Here is a 21559-nt window from a genome sequence, read left to right as displayed (position 1 = left end):
GTTACCACTGCCTTTTTTCTGATACCCTTCTATTGATATTGATTATAATTTTGCCCATCTGTTCTTTTTCTTCTGGGTGATAAAAGCCCAGGTGCTTGATTCTGGACAAGAATACTAGTTTCAAGTCTTGTTTTCTGGGTAACATTCAGCAACTTAATCCCTTTTGGCACTGATTTCTCATCTCTAAAATTGAGATATGACTTCTAACCTTACTGAATTACTGTGAGGATTAAAAGGGATATCAATGCATATAACAGAGCCTGCACAGGGCTGGTCACTTAACACAGGCTCTTTCCTTTCCTCTCTCTACCAGGCACTGTAATGATGATTAAATCAGGAAGCTCTGGTCCTAACCCCACTCTAACTAAGGAGGTTCAATCAGCTGAAGTTGGGGCTGGTGGTACACCCTGAGGGAACTGCAACAGCTGTGAAAACAGTTGGCATCAACAAAGTTTCAATTATAGCAGATTAACATAAGCATTACCTATAGCTGAAGGGACAGCAAATTCCCAGAGCATTTGGCCAACCTTTTGTGAGAATGATGTATGACCCGATTAGAGACAGGGGTTCATAAAAAGCAAAGGCTGACACTAAACTGTTGATCTTTTGACCATCACTGCCACTGGGACCAATTTATGGCTAATTTGCTATCACATAAGTATTTTGGGGTGCTCCAGTGATAAGTTAAGGAGACATGCTTGGGATTCTACAGGCACATGTCTCATCAAAGTACCTCAGATAGATATTGGGCACCTATCAAAGCCATGAGGAAAAATTCCTTACTTTCATACCTTTAGAAATGGTGATGGAAGAGCAGAGCATGTTCGAATGCAAATTAGCTCTGCCTGCTCTGGGGAGGTTGTTTGATCTCTTTTCCCTTTTGAGGGAAATTTTTCCTTTTTAATTTTCTTCACAAACCAGAGATTATGTGCAGTCAGTTGCAGACACTGTCTTCAAAGAAAAATAGATTTGATTTCTGCTAATGATGGTCTCCTGAGATGTGTGTGTCTAACGATGCCCCACATACCCAATGGCACATTATAGGTGACAAGAGATGTTGCTGACAGGCTGACTGGTACAGTGTCTGGCTCTTCTGGGAACTTAGATTCCATCTAGTGTAAACTGAGGCCAAGGAAAGGAAAAGCATATTCCCAAGGCTGCGGGAATGCTGGCAACGCTGGAAGCAGAGCCCAGGTCTGCAGGCTCCAGTGACAGAACCATCATCTGTTTTGGAGGTTGTTTAGAAAGGGGCAGTTTCTTTTTTTTTTTTTTAATATATTTTATTGATTTTAGAGAGGATGGGCAAGGGAGAGAGAGATAGAAACATCAACGATGAGAGAGAATCATCTATTGGCCGCCTCCTGCACGCCCCCCACTGGGGATCAAACCCGAAACCCAGGCATGTGCCCTTGGCGGGAATCGAACCTGGGACCCCTCAGTCCACAGGCCGATGCTCCATCCATTGAGCCAAACCAGACAGGGCAAAAGGGGCAGTTTCTTAAGAAATAATAGTAATTATGTAGTCCTCAAAAAATATTCCTGAGGAGATCAACCAAAGGACTTGTATGCATGCATATAAGCATAACCAGTGGACACAGACACCAGGGGGGTGAGGGCATGAATAGAAGGTGGCGGGGGGGGGGGAAGAGGGGGTTATAGGGGGATAAGGACACATATGTAATACCGTAATCAATAAAAAAATATTCCTAATTCAATCATTTTGAACAGGGGTGAGGAATGTCTGGTGCTCGGGCCTATAAGGCCCACAGAATCATTTTGTCTGGCCCTGCCAAGGCAACTGCAGGCGGGATTAAAAAATCAATAAACCTGGGAACTTTTTTCATAGCAACAAAAATTTATATTAAGTGAATTATATTAAGCAAATGATGTTATACATATCCAAATGACCCTTGGCAGAAAAAAAGGTTCCCTACCCCTAATATAGAACAAGACTAGAGTAAAGGTAATTTTCATGAAATAATTATTTACCAAAAGAAAAAGCACAAAGAAAATGTAAGAACAGGTGACTTAATATTTGCTATCTATATTAAAAAATAGCTTTTATTTTCCCCTAAGCCTTTATATTCTCTGGCTTCAAGGTTACCCACTGCCTAGAGAAGGAAGCCCAAGTGACACAGCCTGGCACTTACTATCTGGTCCTGATGTCCTTTCCAGATTTGCCTCCAATGATCATTCTTACCTGGTAAGAATGGTAGGCCAACTGCCTTATTTGTCTTGTCCTGAATACCAGTTGACTTTTCCACCTCGCTGCTTTGGCTGTTGTTCCTTTAGCATGAAATGCCTGTCCTCAACTTGAAGGTCAAACTCGAAGTTCTTCCCTCCCTGAAGCTTCAGTGATCATCTGTCCAAATGTGAGCTTTTCTACCCTCAAACTCCCATGAACTTCATTTTTATTTGCTCATAAGGAACTTACCACATATTAATTTGTATTAGTAATAATGAGTAGTGTTGCTGCCATTTATTGAGCATTTACTAAGTAATAGGTCCCAAACTAGTCATTTCAAATGTTATTTCATTTTGTTATATGAAAGCTACTTCAGTTTGTGTGCTAGATATTTTATCCCATCTATAATAATAAAAGGGTAATATGCTAATCAGACCGGACATCCTTCCAGACAAAGCTGGAGCTTGAGGAAAGCAGCCCTGGTCCCGGGTGCCTGCTGGTGGCTGGAGGAGGGAAGCCTGGGTCCGGGGTGCCTGCTGGCGGCCAGAGGGAAACCTGGGTCCCAGGTGCCGAAGGGAAGCCGGTGCCAGCAGCCGGGGGGAGGAAGGCCTACTCTTGCATGAATTTTCATGCATCGAGCCTCTAGTGAATTATAAAATCTTGGAGGACAAGGACACAGGCAATGCTAAGCAGCCTGTGATAAAATGTATGCACGATAAAAAATATAAAGGAAGAAAAGCTAAAGGTGATAAGTAAATGTAACCTTCTCCATTTTTACCTGTGCCCAAGTAACTATTGGTTTTCACATTTTCTAACTTTCTTTCATGGATTCCAGCCAAATGATGGGTTTAATGGGCTCATTATTCTGATTTATGCAGACCACACAAGGTCTTCAGTTTTACATGGCCACAACCAGCTGCAGGGGAGTAATGGTGCAGTCATTACACCGGTCTTGGCTGGAATCCTGAGTTCCAGGCCTTCTTATTTTCCATGTGTAAGTTACATGCCTGCCTCTAAGCGGCACCTGAGATTTTTGTGTCCGAGCTAAATACTCTACAGGACTATTCAAGATGGTCAAATAAATGGAATAGAATTGTTACATCATTGGACATTTTCAAGATGGGTTTATTAGAGTCTGTGGGCAATTGATGATCTTGGGTGTGATCATTTAAACATGTGAAAGTATCCACAGGGTTATTTCTGGCACTGGCTTCTTATTTACAGCCAAATAGCCTATCCTGTGAATTCTGTTGGTTGATTTACAGTTTTGCTTGTACAAAATCTTGGCATCAAGTAAAAGCTTTGGAATGTTATCTGAACAAATTTTTGTTTCTGGCTAGGCCTAATCTACCTAAACAGGTGTTTTTGCTTCTTCATTTCACTCAGAGCAAACCTAGAGGTGGTAATAAATACTCTTAGTCCCCACAGAAGTAACAGTAACACTTCCTGCCTCCCAGATTTCTGGGAAGCGTGGTTATCAAGTTATAAAATAATAACATGTGATGAAAAACTGAACACATGATGAAAAGTCTTTATCTTTGTAGAGTAAATCTAAGAACCATTTATGCCTAACAGTTACAATTTACCCAGAAACAGAATAGTACACAATATCCAAGAAGACTCTATGTCCTCTAAGCGACAATGACAACAACATCTCTTTGAGGAGGCAAACTTTTAAAAGACTTACGTAGAATCAGTGTCCTTTTCTTTCTTCCGTATCCCAAAGGCCTTCCTTGTACGTTTTTTCAATCCTGTGGGAAAACAACAAAGGGTCAAAGCAATCTATTTTTTATTTGAATGTTCCTGGCAACATTCATATAAACATAATTTAAAAGTTGCAACACATCCCTTAAATTTGAATGTTCAAAAAGCAGGGAAAGTTTCTTCAATCGGGTGTATATATATATGTGTGTATGTGCATATAATTCACTATTATATATATGTGTGTATATATATATATATATATAAATATATATATAATATTTTTATTGATTTTAGAGAGGAAGGGAGAGGGAGAGAGAGATAGAAACATCAATGATGAGAGAGAATCATCGATCGGCTGCCTCCTGCACACCCCACACAGGGGATTGAGTCCACAACCTAGGCATGTGCCCTGACAGGGAATTGGACTGTGACCTCCTGGTTCATAGGTCGATGCTCAATCACTGAGCTATGCAGGGCCACTATTATATTTTCCAACAGATGTCTAGCAAAGATTCAGCGCTGTAAGTTCTTAGCACCATAAGAAACAGAAGAATGTAAAAGAATGAAAAGGAGATCAGGGCATGGTATTGCAAGCTTTTCTTAGAATATTGTTATTCATACTCAAATTGGCCCCACCAAAAAACCAAGTTACAGATTTAGAAGAATAGCAATTTCCCGGTTAGATATATTCTTGAGACTTGGATAATTCCAAGACACAGAATATGGAAAAAAACATACCAGGAGAGCTACACTGGCCTGATACATCTTTGTTTCCCATATTCCCATCTCACCTTTTTCTATTTCTTCAATTCTGTGGCTAGACTGGATTGTTAGCCATTCTTAGAATATACCCCAACATCTGTAGTCCAGTATCTGTTGCTTCCTTATGTGGTCCTTACCTCTGGCTAAAATGCCTTTCCTATTTTGTTGATATTTAGAATGTTAATTCATCCTTTACATCCTAGCCAATGTCATCTCAGCGAGGCTATCTCAGTCCTGGTGGTGTAAGAAACTGACTATCCTGTGCTTCTCCCAAATGTTGCTCTTGTATCAACCTGTTTCACTTACTAGTTCCTGTGTCTGTTACCCTGCTAGGCTGTCGGTCTTTCTATGTCAGAGGCCAAGGTTCCTACATTTGTATGTCCCTTATACCAAGTGCAAGTACCAGATAATATTTGTTGACTTAAAATATCTCCCAGGAAGCATCACGCAGGTAGGGTAGAGATAAGGAGACTCCTTTCTGCCATCCTGGACAAAGCCCAGTCTTCGTTTCTCCATTCTTACCCTGTCAAGGCTTTGCTTGAGATTCACATTTCCTATATGTTCCACAGTTACATGTGTGACTTGTGTTTCTCATGTTAGTGAGTGTTATTCAAACATGCGAAATGCCTACATATTCAAAACCTTAGGTATTTTTCCGGTGGTTTGGAAAGTCTTCTTGACAAATTGGAGTGGAAAGTCACTGACTTCAGGGTTTGTTTGGCACTATCAGGTGGAACAAAGGGAAAATCATGACAGACTCAGTGATTTGATGACACCTTCTTCCAAAACATGTGAGTCAGCCCAAATTTCTCACATTATCTGAGTCACTCATTATTTGGCTTTTAGGGTACTACTCAAATTTAATCTCCAAAGTGCATCTGTTCAGTCTAATTTTGCATTTTCATAGTTATTTCATATAAAACATTTAGGTCTTTAAAATGTCAATGTTTGTTTAAAAAAATACGTCCCACATAAACGTATTCTTCCTTTCTCTCCACAGGAGAAATTTTAGGAAAACAAAGTTATTGACATTTAAAAAGCTAGTCACCTACAATATTTAGGACACTTTGGCTCCGTTCATTTTTAACTTTGTTAAAAACTTTCTTCCTTCTCACCTCTGCCTTACCTCCTTATAGAGACAAAATATCAGTTACAATCATCATTTCCTCCTTTAATTTTCCTTGGGCTTCTGAGTCTCTTAATTGGTTCCTCCATGCTTCTAATTTAGCTTTGGGTTAATAATGAATGTTATATTCATTTTATATATATAAACTAATCACTACTGGTTTTTATAGGACCATAAAACAAATGCTATTATTATATTACGTTTTATTTTCTAGAACTTTAACATGATTAAGAAATAGCATGCCCTACCAAATAGATCAGAAAATACATGCAAATTCCCGTAATTCTTGTATTAAATTAGTAACAAAACAGGCAACAGTAGTTTTTCATAGACTGTCCTGTTTTTGACCACCAATCTGGACAATAGCCAATATGAACTAGGTTATGAATGTCACGAGTTGTCCATTTTCCAGTGAAAAGTACACTGGATCGGGATTCAGAAGACAGAGTCCATTCCCAGGATCATTTCTAATTGTGGAGTTGAATACAAGTTACATTCCTTTTGGATTTTGATCTCTCAAGCCTATAACAAATCAGCCAATAATACTAAAGGATAAAAGAATTTGCACATGTTCACAAAATGCTATGCAAATTTGTATTTTTAGTTTCATTGAAAGTCATGTTTCCCATATGTAGGATACAGCTATACATGGAATATATACAGGAATACACTAAAGATGTGACAGTACAGAAAATCAAAACAAATCCAACTGGTGAACTAAAAAAAAAAAAATCATTAAAACCTTTTTCTCCCATAAAAAGTGGAAAAGATTGAGGAAGTTTAGGAAAGTATGAAGAAAACTCTGAAAGAATAAAGCAAACAAAGTTATAAAATGTAAAAGTCATTCATATCTTAGCAGCACTTTGAGAAGATTCAGGAAGAAACAATTGCACCAACTGTGTTAAAAGTTAGTAGGCCAGAGGGAAGGGGATGGGCAAAGGCTGGGTGGAGGTGGGCAAAGGGGGGGGGTGGGGGGGATAGGGACAGTTGCAAGTGTAAACAATAAAAAAAGTGAATGGAAAGGTGTGGGTATGTTTTTTTAGAGTTTATTTTAAAATTTCAAAGAAATTCTTTGAAAAAATGATGGTCAAAGACCTTACAGGGATAACAAGTGTTAGACACTATCTATAATAATAAAAATGTAATATGCTAATTGGACCAGACAGCCAAACGACCTTCTGGACGTCCTTCCTGAGATCCTTCTGGACAATTTTCCAGATGAGGTTGGGGCTGCGAAGGCTGAGGCAGCCAGGGCTGCGAGGGCCGAGCCCCTTGAATGAATTTCGTGCACTGGGCCACTAGTATATGATAATCTGATGAGCTTAACAAAACACTATGTCTAATGATTCTTCATTTATGATCCCAGAACTCCATGAACATTTAAAAGTAATTTTCTACAGTGTAGTTTTTTCTGGGCTGGGACATGAATTTTTTTGGTCAACTATATATTCTTTACCAAAATAGGAGGGAAAAATAGTGTTTTTGAGAAATGAAGTGACTTTTCCCTTGCCAATATATCAAAACAGAGAGCTCTAAAAAAAATGTTATTGTTTTGATGATCGGGGACAAGAAGGGTTCTCTCCCAAGCTGTGGAACTGAGAACATTTTCCAGTGTGCATCCAGAACTGCTTTCTTAGATCAGCCACACAGGAAGTCTGGCCTCTAGATTCTCTCCACCTAATTTAGATTCTTTTAGCTTCCTTTGGGATTATGGGAGAAGCTAGTCAAGTCTGGGAACAACAACAACACAATTAAAAACAGACTGATTTTTAAGAGGGTAGGAATGCTTATTTCAAAATAGGCAGTCCTGGATATGACATCCTATCTAATAAAGAGGGAATATGCTAATTGACACTCACACCATCGCAAAGATGGCAGCACCTACAGCCAATAAGGAGGAAATATGCTAATTGACTGCCCTTCCGTCGAAGATGGCAGAGCCCACAGCCAATAAGGAGGGAATATGCTAATTGACTGTCCCACCCTCAAAGATGGTGGTGCCCACAGCCAATGAGGAGGGAATATGCTAACTGACTGTCCCACCCTCAAAGATGGTGGTGCCCACAGCCAATAAGGAGGGAATATGCTAATTGACTGTCCCACCCTCAAAGATGGTGGTGCCCACAGCCAATAAGGAGGGAATATGCTAATTGACTGCCACACCCCCAAATATGGTGGTGCCCACAGCCACAAGATGGCAGTGCCCAAGTCCCCCCAGCCTTGCCGCACACCTGCCTCTGGAGTCCCACAGTCCCCTCAGCCCCCCAGCTGCCCAGGGCTGGCCCGAGGCACAGGCAAGCCTTGGATAGTGGCTTCCCACCTACCCAGGGCCACACAAGGCTCAGGTAACCAGGGCCGGCTGAGGCTTGTGCTGCCGGCAGTGGCAGCAGCAGAGGTGTGATGGGGCGTCGCCTTCCCTTGATCGCCGGGTCGCCTCCCTCCCCTGAGGGCTCCCGAACTGTGAGAGGGGGCAGGCCGGGCTGAGGGACCGCCCCCTCCAGTGCATGAATTTTCATGCACTGGGCCTCTAATAAGATAATGAAATAAAGCAACAAATGTAGCAACTGACAACAGAGATGCGACACATGGACAGTACAAAAAAAATTTCATTATTGTAACACTGCTAGCTACCATTACTGAGGTCCTGACTATTGGCCAGGAACCAGTTGCTTTGCATATATTGTCTTTTTTAATTCTCTTACAAACCTTGTGAAAAAATAGAAGGTGTTTTCATCCCAAGTGATGGCCCTAATGGTTTGACTAAGTTAGATTTTATTATCATCATCTCCAGGGAGGAAACTGAAGGCTCCTCTTCTACCACTGCTCCCTCAAATGTTGAAGTTCTTCCAGACTTTGTCCTAGCTGCCTCTATATCCTCTACCTGAGGCAAGTCCATCCACTCACATGGTTTCATTTGCCATCTGTATGTAGATGAACTGTGAATCTGTAGGTGAGGCCCAGTACTATCTCATGAGTTTATGAATATGCAGTACTTTTTCTCAGAGTCAGGCTTTTATAAATCGACATTAGATTTCTTCAAATGCCTCAAGGCTCCATTTATTATACATACTAGTGCTAACTGAAAGAAGCCAGATATAAAAAATCATATATAGTATGATTTTACTTATATAAAATTTCCAAAGTAGGATGTTTCATTAATACAGAAAGCAGATTAGAGGTTGCCAAGGGCAGATGGAGGGGGACCCAGGGAGTGATACAAAGTTCCCGAACTAGATTGTGGTGATGGTTGCACAACATTGAGAATGAACTAAATACCACCGAACTGCACAATTTAAAATGCCCAAATGGGAAATTTTATGTTATGTGTATTTTCACACACACACACACACACACACACACACACACGGAGAGAGAGAGAGAGAATAGTTTAGGAGGAAAAGATGGAAAGATGGAAGGGAGTGAGAAAGAAATACAATCAGGTGACACCTGGAAGGGAGAGGAATCCAGGCCTTCTTTGTAATCTAAAGATCTGGATCACGTCCCAATTTGACCTTTTGCTGGTTGTCATTTGCAGCAAAATGTATAGAGAATCCAAGAGGTACTATGTTACTTTCTATATAAAATTCATGTCCTCACAGGATATGAGGCTTGGAGGAACAGCCTCAGTTTCTCTCTCTGTAATTACTAAGAGTAAGGAGAAGTCAGTGCTTGTTCATTGAGTACCTTATATGTGCCAGGCACTATGCTAAGCGTTTTACACACACTAACTCTTTCAACAAGCATGGAAGGTATTACGAACCCTCTATTTTGTGGATTAAGAAACAGACTCAAAGTGATTAAGTTCCTCTTCCAAGATCACTAAACAAACAAGTGATAAGAGCAAGATTTGGAGGCAAGCTCAGCTACTTCTTACAGAGTATTCATGAGGGTTCTGGTAGTCCCCCAACGCCCAGGGCAATGCCTGGTACATAGTGAACACACCATCAGTGTTTATTTAACACATTTTTAAAAAGCCATGCAAAGTTTGTATAATAATTAAAACAAAAATGAATGAATTTTCCTGATGTTTGCAATCTAAATTCCATTGATGTTCAGTTTTTGTTTAATATTCATTGTGTATACAGAATTATTAAAGAAGGAAAAGGACTCCAACTGCACAGGATGGAGCTACCTGAATGCCCAGGCATTAGGCCAGGGACCCAGGGAGAGGGATGAGCTGTGACCCCACCACATTTTTAGGTGAAGAATGTGCACAATGGCACATTGAAAAGCTCAATTTAGCCCAAAAACACATAATATAAATAAAAACGAATAGATGTCAATTTGTTAAGTACTACTTACAATGTTTTAGAAAGTATGTCAGGAACTTCCTTATCTTAGCCTTACACAATCTTATAAGGTGGGAGCTATTATTGTATTGACTAGAGGCCCGGTGCACGAATTCGTGCACCAGTGGGGTCCCTCAGCCTGGCCTGTGGGATCAGGCCAAAATCGGCTCTCCAACACCCCCCAAGGGGTCCCGGATTGTGAGAGGGCACAGGCCAGGCTGAGGGACCTCACCGGTGCATGATCAGGGCCAGGGAGGGATGTGTAAGGTTGGCCAGCCAGGGAGGGCCCACGGTTGAGCTCCAGGGCATGTCCGTCCCATCTTGCTCAGTTCCCATCAGTCAGACTCCAGCTGCAAGCTTACCTATCGGTCGGAGCATCTGCCCCCTGGTGGTCAGTGCACATCATAGCAACTGGTCGACCGGTCAACTGTCTGCCCCCTGATGGTCAGTGCACGTCATAGTGAGCAGTTGAGCGGCCTTAGCATATCCTTAGCATATTACGCTTTGATTGATTGAATGGACAACTGGACACAGCATATTAGGCTTTTATTATATAGGATTATATACCTACAATGGGGAATGAGGAGTAAGTGGTGCCCAGTCACTCAGGAAGTAATTGACCACATTTCAAAGTCCCTCTGCCTAACTACAGAATCCATGCCCTTCATTTCTTTGAAATATCTTTCTGTTAGTCATCACAGTTCATTTGTCCTCTTGTTAGAAAGCAACCAACAAACATACATGCAAAACAACAACAAACCTTTATTTTTTTTTTGAATTGAAAAGGCTATTTTTAGCTCAGCCGTTGTGGCTCAGTGGTTGAGTGTCCACCCATGAACCAGCAGGTCACAGTTTGATTCCTGGTCAGGCCCATGCCCTGGTCGTGGGCTTGATCCCCAGTGGAAGGTGTGTAAGAGACAGCCGATCAATGATTCTCTCTCATCATTGATGTTTCTATCTCTCTCCCTCTCCCTTCCTCTCTGAAATCCATAAAAATATATTAAAAAACATTTTTAGAAAAATTGGGCTGCACGTTTCTTAAAAACAAAGACTGAATTTTGCATATTTAAATCATTTAATCTGCCCAGCAAACATAAGGAGACCCAATAAAGGTTTGCTAAAAAGATGATTTCTGTAATAAATATAAATTTTTAGTTTGAGTCTTCATGAGTTTGGAGGGTTATTCAAAGGTGAATCACATGTAATAGAATTACTTATTTTCTGCAAGAACCCAAGCCAAACATTTGGCCTCAGTAATAAAAACCAGGCTAATTTAATTATGCTGGGCATAATGCGCATACTGATAGCAACTCTAGACTGACAATATCCATTCATTATGATGTTCAATGCATTTCTGTCAGGAAAGATTATAATGCTTTGCATATCAGCTCTTCTTCTAAATTTTAAATATAGGTATGGTAATCCAACTCAGATTCTTTAATCTTACAGAAAGATGGAAGACCAGTTAAGATGAAGGCCAGTCCCGCCCATGATTTTTAAATGATATTTATGATTTCCAGTGCCTAGACTGGAATTGGCCACATTTATGGAAGGTGCTTAATAAAGGTGAGTCCCAGGAAATATGAAAAGTTGAATTCAGTGTCTAGCTGAACAGGGTAGTCACTCAACAAATGTTTGTTGGTTTCTCTACATATTTGCAATTCTAACCAAAATTGTTTAAAATTGGTGGGTGTGTGCTCCTTGGTCTGAATACTTTACTTCACTTTTATGTGACTCAGGAAATCTCAGGGACCATTGTACTTAGCAAGAACAAGGCCTCTTTACATGATAGTACTCCAACATTCTGAACTAAGCCTTTTGGGAGAAATGTGCATCTTAGTAATACATTAGAAGTTCAACATTTGATACATGGAAGTTCATGTTAGTGCACTAAAATGGAGATGGTTAGAAGGCAATTATGACCTTTAAGGGCTAAAAATAGTAATGACTTTAAAAAAATATTTAACCTCTTGTGACATGGAGGAAAATGTTAAAGAGAAGATCATTCTGGGACAGGTTCAAATCTCATCTTCACCACCTCCTGGGGCAAGTTACTTAACCTCTCAGAATCTCAGTTTTCTTAGTTATATATCATGAAAGATTTTGAGTTTAAACCACACCTAAATAATACCTAGAATATATTACATATCACTTTATACAGATTTCTTTTGCTTTTCTTGCAGATTTGATTTATAAAGCAACTAGAAATCAACTATTTTAACTAATTGCATAAGAGTAACTAAATGCCTGGTTTCAGTACTGATAGCATCTCTATAGCTCTATTCCTTTAGAAATTCAACATACAAAATAAAAAATAATCCCATTTTCAAAATCCCAAGTTTTTTTGGTTACAGCTATAGCAATAACAAAATCAAACTTGGTCTCAATAAATGTAATTTACTAACTTCTATTGTAAAAGATAAGTGGGGATTAAAAGACTCAGTAATACAACTATCTTCTGTAACAGGAGAAGATGTACAAGTCTATTACAAATTTTATTCAGCTGGTCTTTGCAGCATGATCTGAAAGTAAACCAATATTCCTTCTACTTAGGTTAGTGGTACATAAAATGTGGAGCTTCCAGCTCCCACTCTGGTGAGAAGACACATCACCTTACTTGGAGAACACTTCAAACACTAGTGAAATAAATTTGATCTGATCCATGAGGACATTGCTATGTAAAGTTGTTTCTCTATTATTCTTTCTTTTTCTGTCATTTCTCTTCCCACATTGATTGATTCTCTTCTGTCCTTCCATCTCCAGAGCCTCCTCAGCCTGACAGTGACATGTACACAGAAACAAAGCTAATGGTCCTGCTCAGATGGACTCTGGTTTTCAGACATAAATAGAAATATTCAATTGAATCTTAATTCACCAAATCTCACTTTCAAAACATTCAATTTCAACAAGAAAATACATCTAAAAGAAAGCAAACTGGATTATAACACAAGTACTTTTCACATGCCCTTGCCTTTTTATTTATTATCCAGAGAGAAAGGAGCAAGTCCGTTGGTAAAATCTCTAAATTGTCACTATGTGTACCTTTTAGTGCTGTCAGTTAAATTCTTCAAAGCTGAATTAAATGAGAAAGCTGGGATATGTCCTATATAGAATTGTTTTGGTTTAATTCTAACTGACTCCATGGAAGTAGAGAGGTGGACAGAGGAAAGGAGACTTGTATGGCACTGCTGACCCAACACACCATAGGCTATTAGCCAACTCTATTTACTAGTAGCAAGAATCCATGAAATCTTCTAAAATGAAATGGTCAAAGTTAAAAGTATATAGACATGGAGTTATATATTTTTTAAAAATCAGATTTCAGATAAACATACACAAAATAAAGATCTAAAAGGAAACTAAATACAGTTCTTTTGAGAGGCCTTAAAGGTTTCTGGGATGCATGTGGGTTAATCCTGTTTGCAAAATTTATAGTAATAATAATAATGGCCATGCATCTATTTATTCACTTGCCCTCTTTTTATTATTCCATCTGTCCACTCATCCACCCACATACCCATCTATCCTTTGGCTATAAGTTTCAATAGGTAACAAAGTTCATTGTCATGAAATTATTCTGGGTAGATCATATAAATCAATCAAGTTGCAACGAAAATCTGCTCTTCTTTAGTCTATTCTCATTAGAGATAGAAAATATCAAGTCAACCCCCTGGAAAAAATCATTGATAGGCTTGCAGATTTACTAAGCCATCCCTTTAAGCATCTTCTTAGGCTAAATGGTCATATTATTATTCCCTTTATTTACAGATCTTATATTTCAAAATTTAAATTTGTGTTTGTTACTCTACTAATGATTCTCTAATTCTAAGTCCTCATGTTTTTCTAGCAAGCTCAAAGGGCAACATTTTTCCATCAGTGGTCAGTATTCTCTTCATCAACCTCCCAGGATTGGATAGGGATATAATTCCAGCCTTTCGTTCAGTGTGTAGAGTCACGAAAATTCCTGAGTATTTGGGATATCCTCATCTTCTCATTCAGTGGTTGAAAAAATAGGAACCTGTTGAACAGCTATCATGTACCAGGGACTCTTCTGAACTAGAGATATAGTAGCTAATATCACCCTTGAATTATGTGAGATTAGTTATGAAAATCCTAAAATACCTCCCTTCAATTAAGTAGCTGTCACCCACTTTAGCTTTTCCTTATCTACTCATTAATGGGCCATATATGCATAACTGTGTGATGTTTGAGGTGACGAGTGACATGAGAACATCAGGGGCCAGTTCTTGAAGGTCAATTAAGGACTTTAGATTTTAAGTGCACTGAGAAGTCATTGAAAATAATGGAGCAGAAAGGTAACATTAAATATTTTTCCCCGCATCAGCAAGTTTATTACCTAGTATCAGAAAGCTCTAATAGTAATTAATTTGTGTAATGGTTACTATGATGTGCTAAATAAATAACTTGCCTTTTCTAGATCAAAAGATAAATTAATATTGGATACTAGAGGCCCAGTGCACAAATTCATGCATGGGTGGGGTCCTTTGGCCTGGCCGCGATTGAGGCCTATTGGGGGGCCAGCCGGGGGCTGATGAGGGGCTGGCCAGCCAGGGGGAGGGGCTGCGGGAGGTTGGCTATGGGAGCGCACTGACCACCAGGGGGCAGCTCCTGCATTGAGTGTCTGATCCCTGGTGGTCACTGTGCGTCATAGCGACAGGTTGCCCGGTTGTTCCAGTCGTTCAGTTGTAATGGTCGCTTAGGATTTTATATATATAGATTGTTTTAATGTTATATTATGTTGTAGTAATTATTTGAAAACTACCATTGAGTTAGGTTCTATATAGAAAGTCTCTCTAACTAAAATATTTAATTTACTAAAACAGCTGAATACCCAAGTCTTTCTTACCATTTAAGAGTTTACCATTTTTCCCTGACCAGTTTGGCTCAGTGTATAGAGCGTCGGCCTGCGGACTGGAGGGTCCCAGGTTCGATTCCGGTCAAGGGCATGTACCTTGGTTGTGGGTACATCCCCAGTGGAGAGTGTGCAGGAGGCAGCTGATCGGTGTTTCTCTCTCATCGATGTTTCTAACTCTCTATCCCTCTCCCTTCCTTTCTGTAAAAAATCAATAAAATATATTTTTTAAAAAAGTTTACCATTTGTGATAGTATGTAAATATATCAATTTTGACAATCTTTATTGAGATTCAAATTAAGAGCCTTCTGTTTAAACTTCCTGAACTCAAACTCCTCATAGAGTTCGGCTACATTTGCCGTCAGCCCCAAATCTATATTCTAACCAACTGCATGATGTTGAAAAGCAATCAGTTACTCTCTCAAGAGTTCAGCTTTCTCAACTGTAAAATACCTGCTTCACATGATTACACGTTTCAAATGAGAAAATAGGTTTAGATATGTAAATGAAATACCATCCAAGCAAAATGTAATATTATTTGTATAATTATTATTGTCATTTTAATTGAGGGTTGAAAAACAGTAAGTTGTAGCAGTATGTATAATAGAAAAACAAAGTATCCAACCCAGTACAAATAGTAAGATTTATCTCTTCCTTGATTAATATGAAAAAGGGAGAAAAAACTATTTTCCCTTGCAAACCATCTAAGAATGTATTTTCCAATATCTTCTGTTAGATAATATTACTTCTAAAATTGGATGAAATCTTGTTTAATTTTCAATAATCTGTAAAGATAATGACAAGAGTTCAGCTGAGGAATGGATAATCTGAAACTGAACTTCCTCCTAAACCAGTTCCTTTGCCAAGGGTTCTACCTCCAAGTAAAATGGTGCCATCAACCCCCAAAATGCTCTATCCAAGAACCTAAAATGCACCTTTGACTCCTCCTTTTCCTCCCTCTCTACAGCCAATCCTCAAAGAGTGCTGTTAGAGGTCTTTCTGATGTACATCCAGGCTACTTCCATCTCACGAAGGCTGTCAACTTCAAGATATGGCCTCTAAGATTGCCATAGAGGGGCAAAAATGTACAAGGAAGTGACCTTGAATACTTTACCACCTCAGCCAGGAAGAGAAAGGGTTTTGCTTATATACTATTAACCAGAAGGAATTTGACTTACATAACATACTAGAGGACCGGTGCACGAAATTCGTGCAGGGGTGTGTGTGTGTGTGTGTGTGTGTGTGTGTGTGTGTGTCTCACAGCCCAGCCTGCACCCTCTCCAATCTGGGACCCCCTGAGGGATGTCCAACTGCCCATTTAGGCCCAATCATAAACAGGCAGTCAGACATCCCTCTCACAATCCAGGACTGCTGGCTCCCAACCGCTCATCTGCCTGCCTGCCTGATTGCCCCTAACCGCTTCTGCCTGCCAGCCTGATCACCCCCTAACCACTCCCCTGACAGCCTGATCAAAGCCTAACTGCTCCTCTGCCGGCCAGATTGCCCCTAACTGCCCTCCCCTGTCAGCCTGGTCACCCCCAACTGCCCTCCCCTGCAGGCCTGGTTGCCCCCAACTGTCCTCCCCTGCAGGCCTGGTTGCCCCCAATTGTCCTCCCTTTCAGGCCTGGTCCCTCCCAACTGCCCTCCCCTGCAGGCCATCTTGTGTCCACATGGGGGCAGCCACCTTTGACCACATGGGGGTGGCCATCTTATGAGTTGGAGTGATGGTCAATTTGCATATTACTCTTTTATTAGATAGGATGGCCTCACCTACATCTAAGAGATGCTGGAAAATGAAGTCCCTTGCTGTGAAGACACTTCCCAGCAATAGCTCTGCACCATGAAAAGAGAACTTGGCTCTTTAGAAGTCAACTAGCTATATCTTCCATTGTACATGGAGAAGCCATATCTCTCATTATCATTTCTCTGTAGCCAGGAGCTCTAACTGGTCTGCCGCTTGCTGCTTGTGTTACTATGGATAAATTTATATCTCTCTCAGCCTCAGTATTCTCTTCCATCAAATGGATCTTATCTCATAGGATTGCTATGAAAACCAAAGAAATCGTGCATGCAATGTGCTTAGCAAAATCGTGACAATCAGTATTTTCTATAAATTAAATTGGAATATAATATTCACCCCAGGATAAATTCTTAAAATTGTTGACTTAGAAAAAATCTATACTGACCCTGGCTGGGTGGCTCAGTTGGTTGGAGCACTGTCCCATACACCAAAAAGTTGTGGGTTCAATTCCTGGTCAGGGCACATATCTAGATTGCGGGTTTGATCCCTAATTGGGGCACATATGGGAGGCAGCTGATCAATGTTTCTCTCTCACATCAATGTTTTCTTTCCCTCTATCCCTTCTCTCTCTAAAAATCAATAAAAGTATATCCTTGGTGAGAATTTTTTAAAAATCTATACTATGGTTTACTGAATTACCTTTTTCTTCTAAAGGTTGAAGATGACTTTGGAGATTTTTGGTTTCTTCTTCCTTCTAAAATCACAATTTAAGCAAAAAGTTGTCCTTAAAAGGAGGTTTTATAGAAGCATGGAACAGACAAATGAATCTCAGAGGGAAGGAGGGGGTGGGTGGGGAGAGATTAACCTGGAAGCTCATATGCATATATGCATAGCCCCTGGACACAGACAATAGTGTGGTGAAGGTGTGGGAAGGGCAGGTGTGGGGCGAAGAGGGTCAATGGGAAAAAAGAAAAACAGGGGGACATCTGTAATACTTTCAACAATAAAGATAAATTTTTAAAAATAAATGATTCATAGTAAATTAGTATAATAGAAAGGGGGGTTAATCAGCCTCCATTAAAGAACTAAAAGGAGAAATGACATGGCACAACTAATAGGGAGCTAAATCACAGACTATAGTGTAGAGATCAGCATCTGGCTTGGTAATAGATGAATAAAACTGAAGTGGGGGAAGATTAAAGTAATAGGCTCACAGCCACACAGAAAATTATAGAGGAGGCTGGACTCAAACCTTCATTCCTTTACTTCAATCCAGTATACTTTACCACATTGCTTCTTTAAATATGAGTGGACTCTCAGAAATTACATATCTATGTCTAGAACACCAAGTAATTTCATGCTTGATTATGGTTTTCGGTTCTACTTCTTTGCTGAATATATCTCATGACTTTCTAAATGTCTAGAACAGTGTCATGAACCCCTATTTAGCTGAATAGCATTACCTCAACAATCGGAATCACATTTCCAACAACGCTAATATGTTTTAAAGCTGAAGTTTGGCTCAGCATTTTGATTAAATTTTCTAAGTACTCTAAAAATATTTTCAATTTATGAAACTGTAAATTTGAAATGGGGTCTGTAGAATCACCAAGATCTAAATGTTGAGTCTGAATTAAGCTAATTATGTGGTACTTTCCACAAATGTATTTTGTTCTTCCTGGGAAGTCACATTTACAAGAAAAATTGGATGCTTAATTCAATAGTTTGCTAGCATTCTGGCCAGGCTGCCCCAGATATTTCTTCTCTGAAACTCCTTTGAAAACTAGCTCTAGTTCCTCCTCTTTTAGAGCCACCTGAATACAGACACATACCTTGATCACCTCTGTCATTTGGTTTAAGTAGAGCCCCTCTTAGTGATTTCAACAGAATTCAATCTTTGGTGTTGCCAGAAGCCAGAACTCCTTAGCCAGCATGACATAGGACCTGGTCTATCATATTTCTCTAATTTTCTCTGTCACTGTTACTCTTTGAACATTCCGCTTTGCAACTAAACAAAAATTCTCCTCATTCCCTAAACAAGCATGCATGTTTGTGGTCTACGTATTAGCTTCTTGAGAGAGCTTATCAAATTTTGCCTCCTATTACAATTTACAGTGTCTTGTTTCTTGTAGCTTTTAAGCTGCTTGAGGACAGAACCTACTTATTCATCTTGTGTCCCATCAATGAGTCTAAATCAGTGCCCAAAATTAAACATAGGTAGTAGTCACAGATAATCAGTTAACATTCACTGAATTGAGAAAAAGGTTCCAAGTCAAGCAAAGGTGCAAGTGTCAAAAATGACCTTCTCCATCCTTGTTCAGTATAAATGACCAAACAGGAAGCTTTCAAGTTAAGACTTCTTCCATCACTGAGAATAGAACCTCCATTAAATACTTGCTAATCTTCACTTCTACAAGAGCATGAATCATACGTACAGCCAATATTTTAAAAAGATAGCAAAGTAAATGAAGAAGTAGAAGAAAAGGTGAAAGAAGCTGTCACACTTGCGTAAACAGGTGTGTGTACACAGTAAGGTATATTAACAGTGTGTATGCAACACAGAAGAGATCTCACACTCCCTCAGTGCCTGTTCCCTCTTGTCTTAAGGACAGAGATAACAACTTATTAACCTCCTTTCCGGACCATTAGGGCAGGAACCAATTAGAAGAGGTCAAAGAGGCAAAATTAAACATAGGTGGTAGTCACAGCTGCTAGAGAGGAAATGACACATCACACTCTTCAGAAAATAAGGGCTTTTATCTCCAGCTACCAGCCCAATGCTTAACAACAGCACCTGATAGCTTTACTGAATTACAGCATAAGGCATTAATTGGTATTCTAAACAATAATAAATATAAAAAGCCCTTTTGAATTTGTTTTATGTAGTTACAAAAGTGTTACTTTCCCTATAAAAATGGGTTAAATTATGTTTGATGTTCTTTGCTTAAGAACTGTAAGAATATTGATATATCAGAATATATATAACATATATTAAATATATATACAGTGAATATATATTGATATAACTATAATATATAAACATTATATATTAAAAGCTCACTTTTTGTATTTTTTAAATCTAATATTTATAGTTTATGTATATTTATATGTTAAAACTATAACTTTTTCTCAGAAAATTGAATTTTGTGGAAAAAGACTAGCCAGCTTTAAGCTGGCATTTATTCAATGCCTGCCATGGACTTTCCCTGCATTATCTCATTAATACTCACAGCACCACACTGTGAGGTGGGTACAATCATCTCCACTTTATAGATGAGGAAGGCCTCTCAGTGAAGGTCCATAATTTGACCGCACAGAGCGGAGAGTGAGTGATGGGTCAGGGGTCATATTCATATTTGCTGGAGCCCAAAGCCTATGCTCTTGACCCATTGTGTGTTTGCTGGGTGGCTGGGGGGTGGGGTATGGGCGGTGCACACAGCACCCTGACCATGCACTTGCTTACTCCCTCATGAGCTCTCCAGTTGATTCTGCTCAGGGTTCCTTAGTCTCCTCTCCTTGTACATGGCCTACTTGATTATCTTGCTAGCATTATTATAGAAAAAAAGGAAGTTTAAACTCAGGAAAATAGAAAGAAAACAAGAACTAAGTCAGTGGTTGGTATGTAGGAACAGAGTATTTTCTTTGCCACTAAGTCCTAACCCAGCCGTGGGCAAACTACGGCCCGCGGGCCGGATCCGGCCGGTTTGAAATGAATAAAACTAAAAAAAAAGAAGACCATACCCTTTTATGTAATGATGTTTACTTTGAATTTATATTAGTTCACACAAACACTCCATCCATGCTTTTGTTCCGGCCCCCCGGTCCAGTTTAAGAACCCATTGTGGCCCTCGAGTCAAAAAGTTTGCCCACCCCTGTTAACCTGTTGAGTACATTTCACCTCTGAAGGAATTGAAGAGATTGATCAGGCATCTTTGTGATAGGGTGCCCCCTAGTAGAGGAGATGCATCCCTGACTTCCCTATGATACAACAGATTCAGCCACACAATCAGAAGGCAAGGGAAAAATATACCATTTCTATCTCTGAATATTAGTTTTAATTTTAGCAATAGTGATGGTATTCACCTTCTTCATTTAAAATACTCTCAGCCATTAGTTGCCAACAAAACCCACCCCACCATTATGGTACACCTTGTACCACTCAAAGAGGCATGTGTCAAAAATGACCTTCTCCATCCTTGTTCAGTATAAATGACCAAACAGGAAGCTTTCAAGTTAAGACTTCTTCCATCACTGAGAATAGAACCTCCATTAAATACTTGCTAATCTTCACTTCTACAAGAGCATGAATCATACGTACAGCCAATATCTTAAAAAGATAGCAAATGGTAGGCCCAATGGTAGGCCTTGCTTGAAACAGTCAGCTTGCTGTTCCACATCCGCTTAAGAATACTCTCCAGTACTGAGCAGGTTTTCTTTATAAGTAGTACATATCAAGGATGCTAGGCCACCTGGCCCCTGTGTGTGATAAAACGCCGAGACTTGGTCCCTCATTCTAAAGAAACTTGTCATTTGAGATAATCAGACAGATTTTATTTATGAAACATGAGAGAATGATGGGGAAAGTTCATGGTTAGGAAAGTATTATAAATTTAAGCATGTTTCACAAACAAAATAAAATTTGGAATATCTATTTGAATTCTAATGTAGTAAAAACCCCATTACAAGATAGTACAGTTCACAGAAACAATACATGGCTTCAATCCTGTTTTCATCAGGGTGTATGTTTTAGAATTCCAGGAAAAACACACTCATGAAAATGGTCTCTCTGGCTGTAAGAAATAAGGTATTTTATTACGTAGCACTGGCTTTTCCTTTTGGTCACAGACTCCATTGAAAATCTAATAAAAGCTATGGATCC

The 21559-nt window shown here is 39.6% G+C and overlaps 1 protein-coding gene across 1 annotated transcript in view; it reads right to left on the bottom strand.

Annotated features, from left to right (window-relative positions):
- The window catches only part of SGIP1 (SH3 domain GRB2 like endophilin interacting protein 1), a 204266-nt gene that overhangs the window by 103570 nt on the left and 79137 nt on the right, over positions 1-21559 (bottom strand). Inside the window, exon 3 of the mRNA XM_023754681.1 lies at positions 3873-3936. Coding sequence (XP_023610449.1) covers positions 3873-3936 — 64 coding nt within the window. The remainder of the gene's footprint in view (positions 1-3872; positions 3937-21559) is intronic.

The sequence above is a fragment of the Myotis lucifugus genome, unplaced genomic scaffold, assembly GCF_000147115.1.
Source record: "Myotis lucifugus unplaced genomic scaffold, Myoluc2.0 scaffold_63, whole genome shotgun sequence".
NCBI classification, from domain to species: Eukaryota; Metazoa; Chordata; class Mammalia; order Chiroptera; family Vespertilionidae; genus Myotis; species Myotis lucifugus.
The sequence above is the reverse complement of the archived record's forward strand: the minus strand, read 5'-3'. Positions and strand labels throughout refer to the sequence as shown.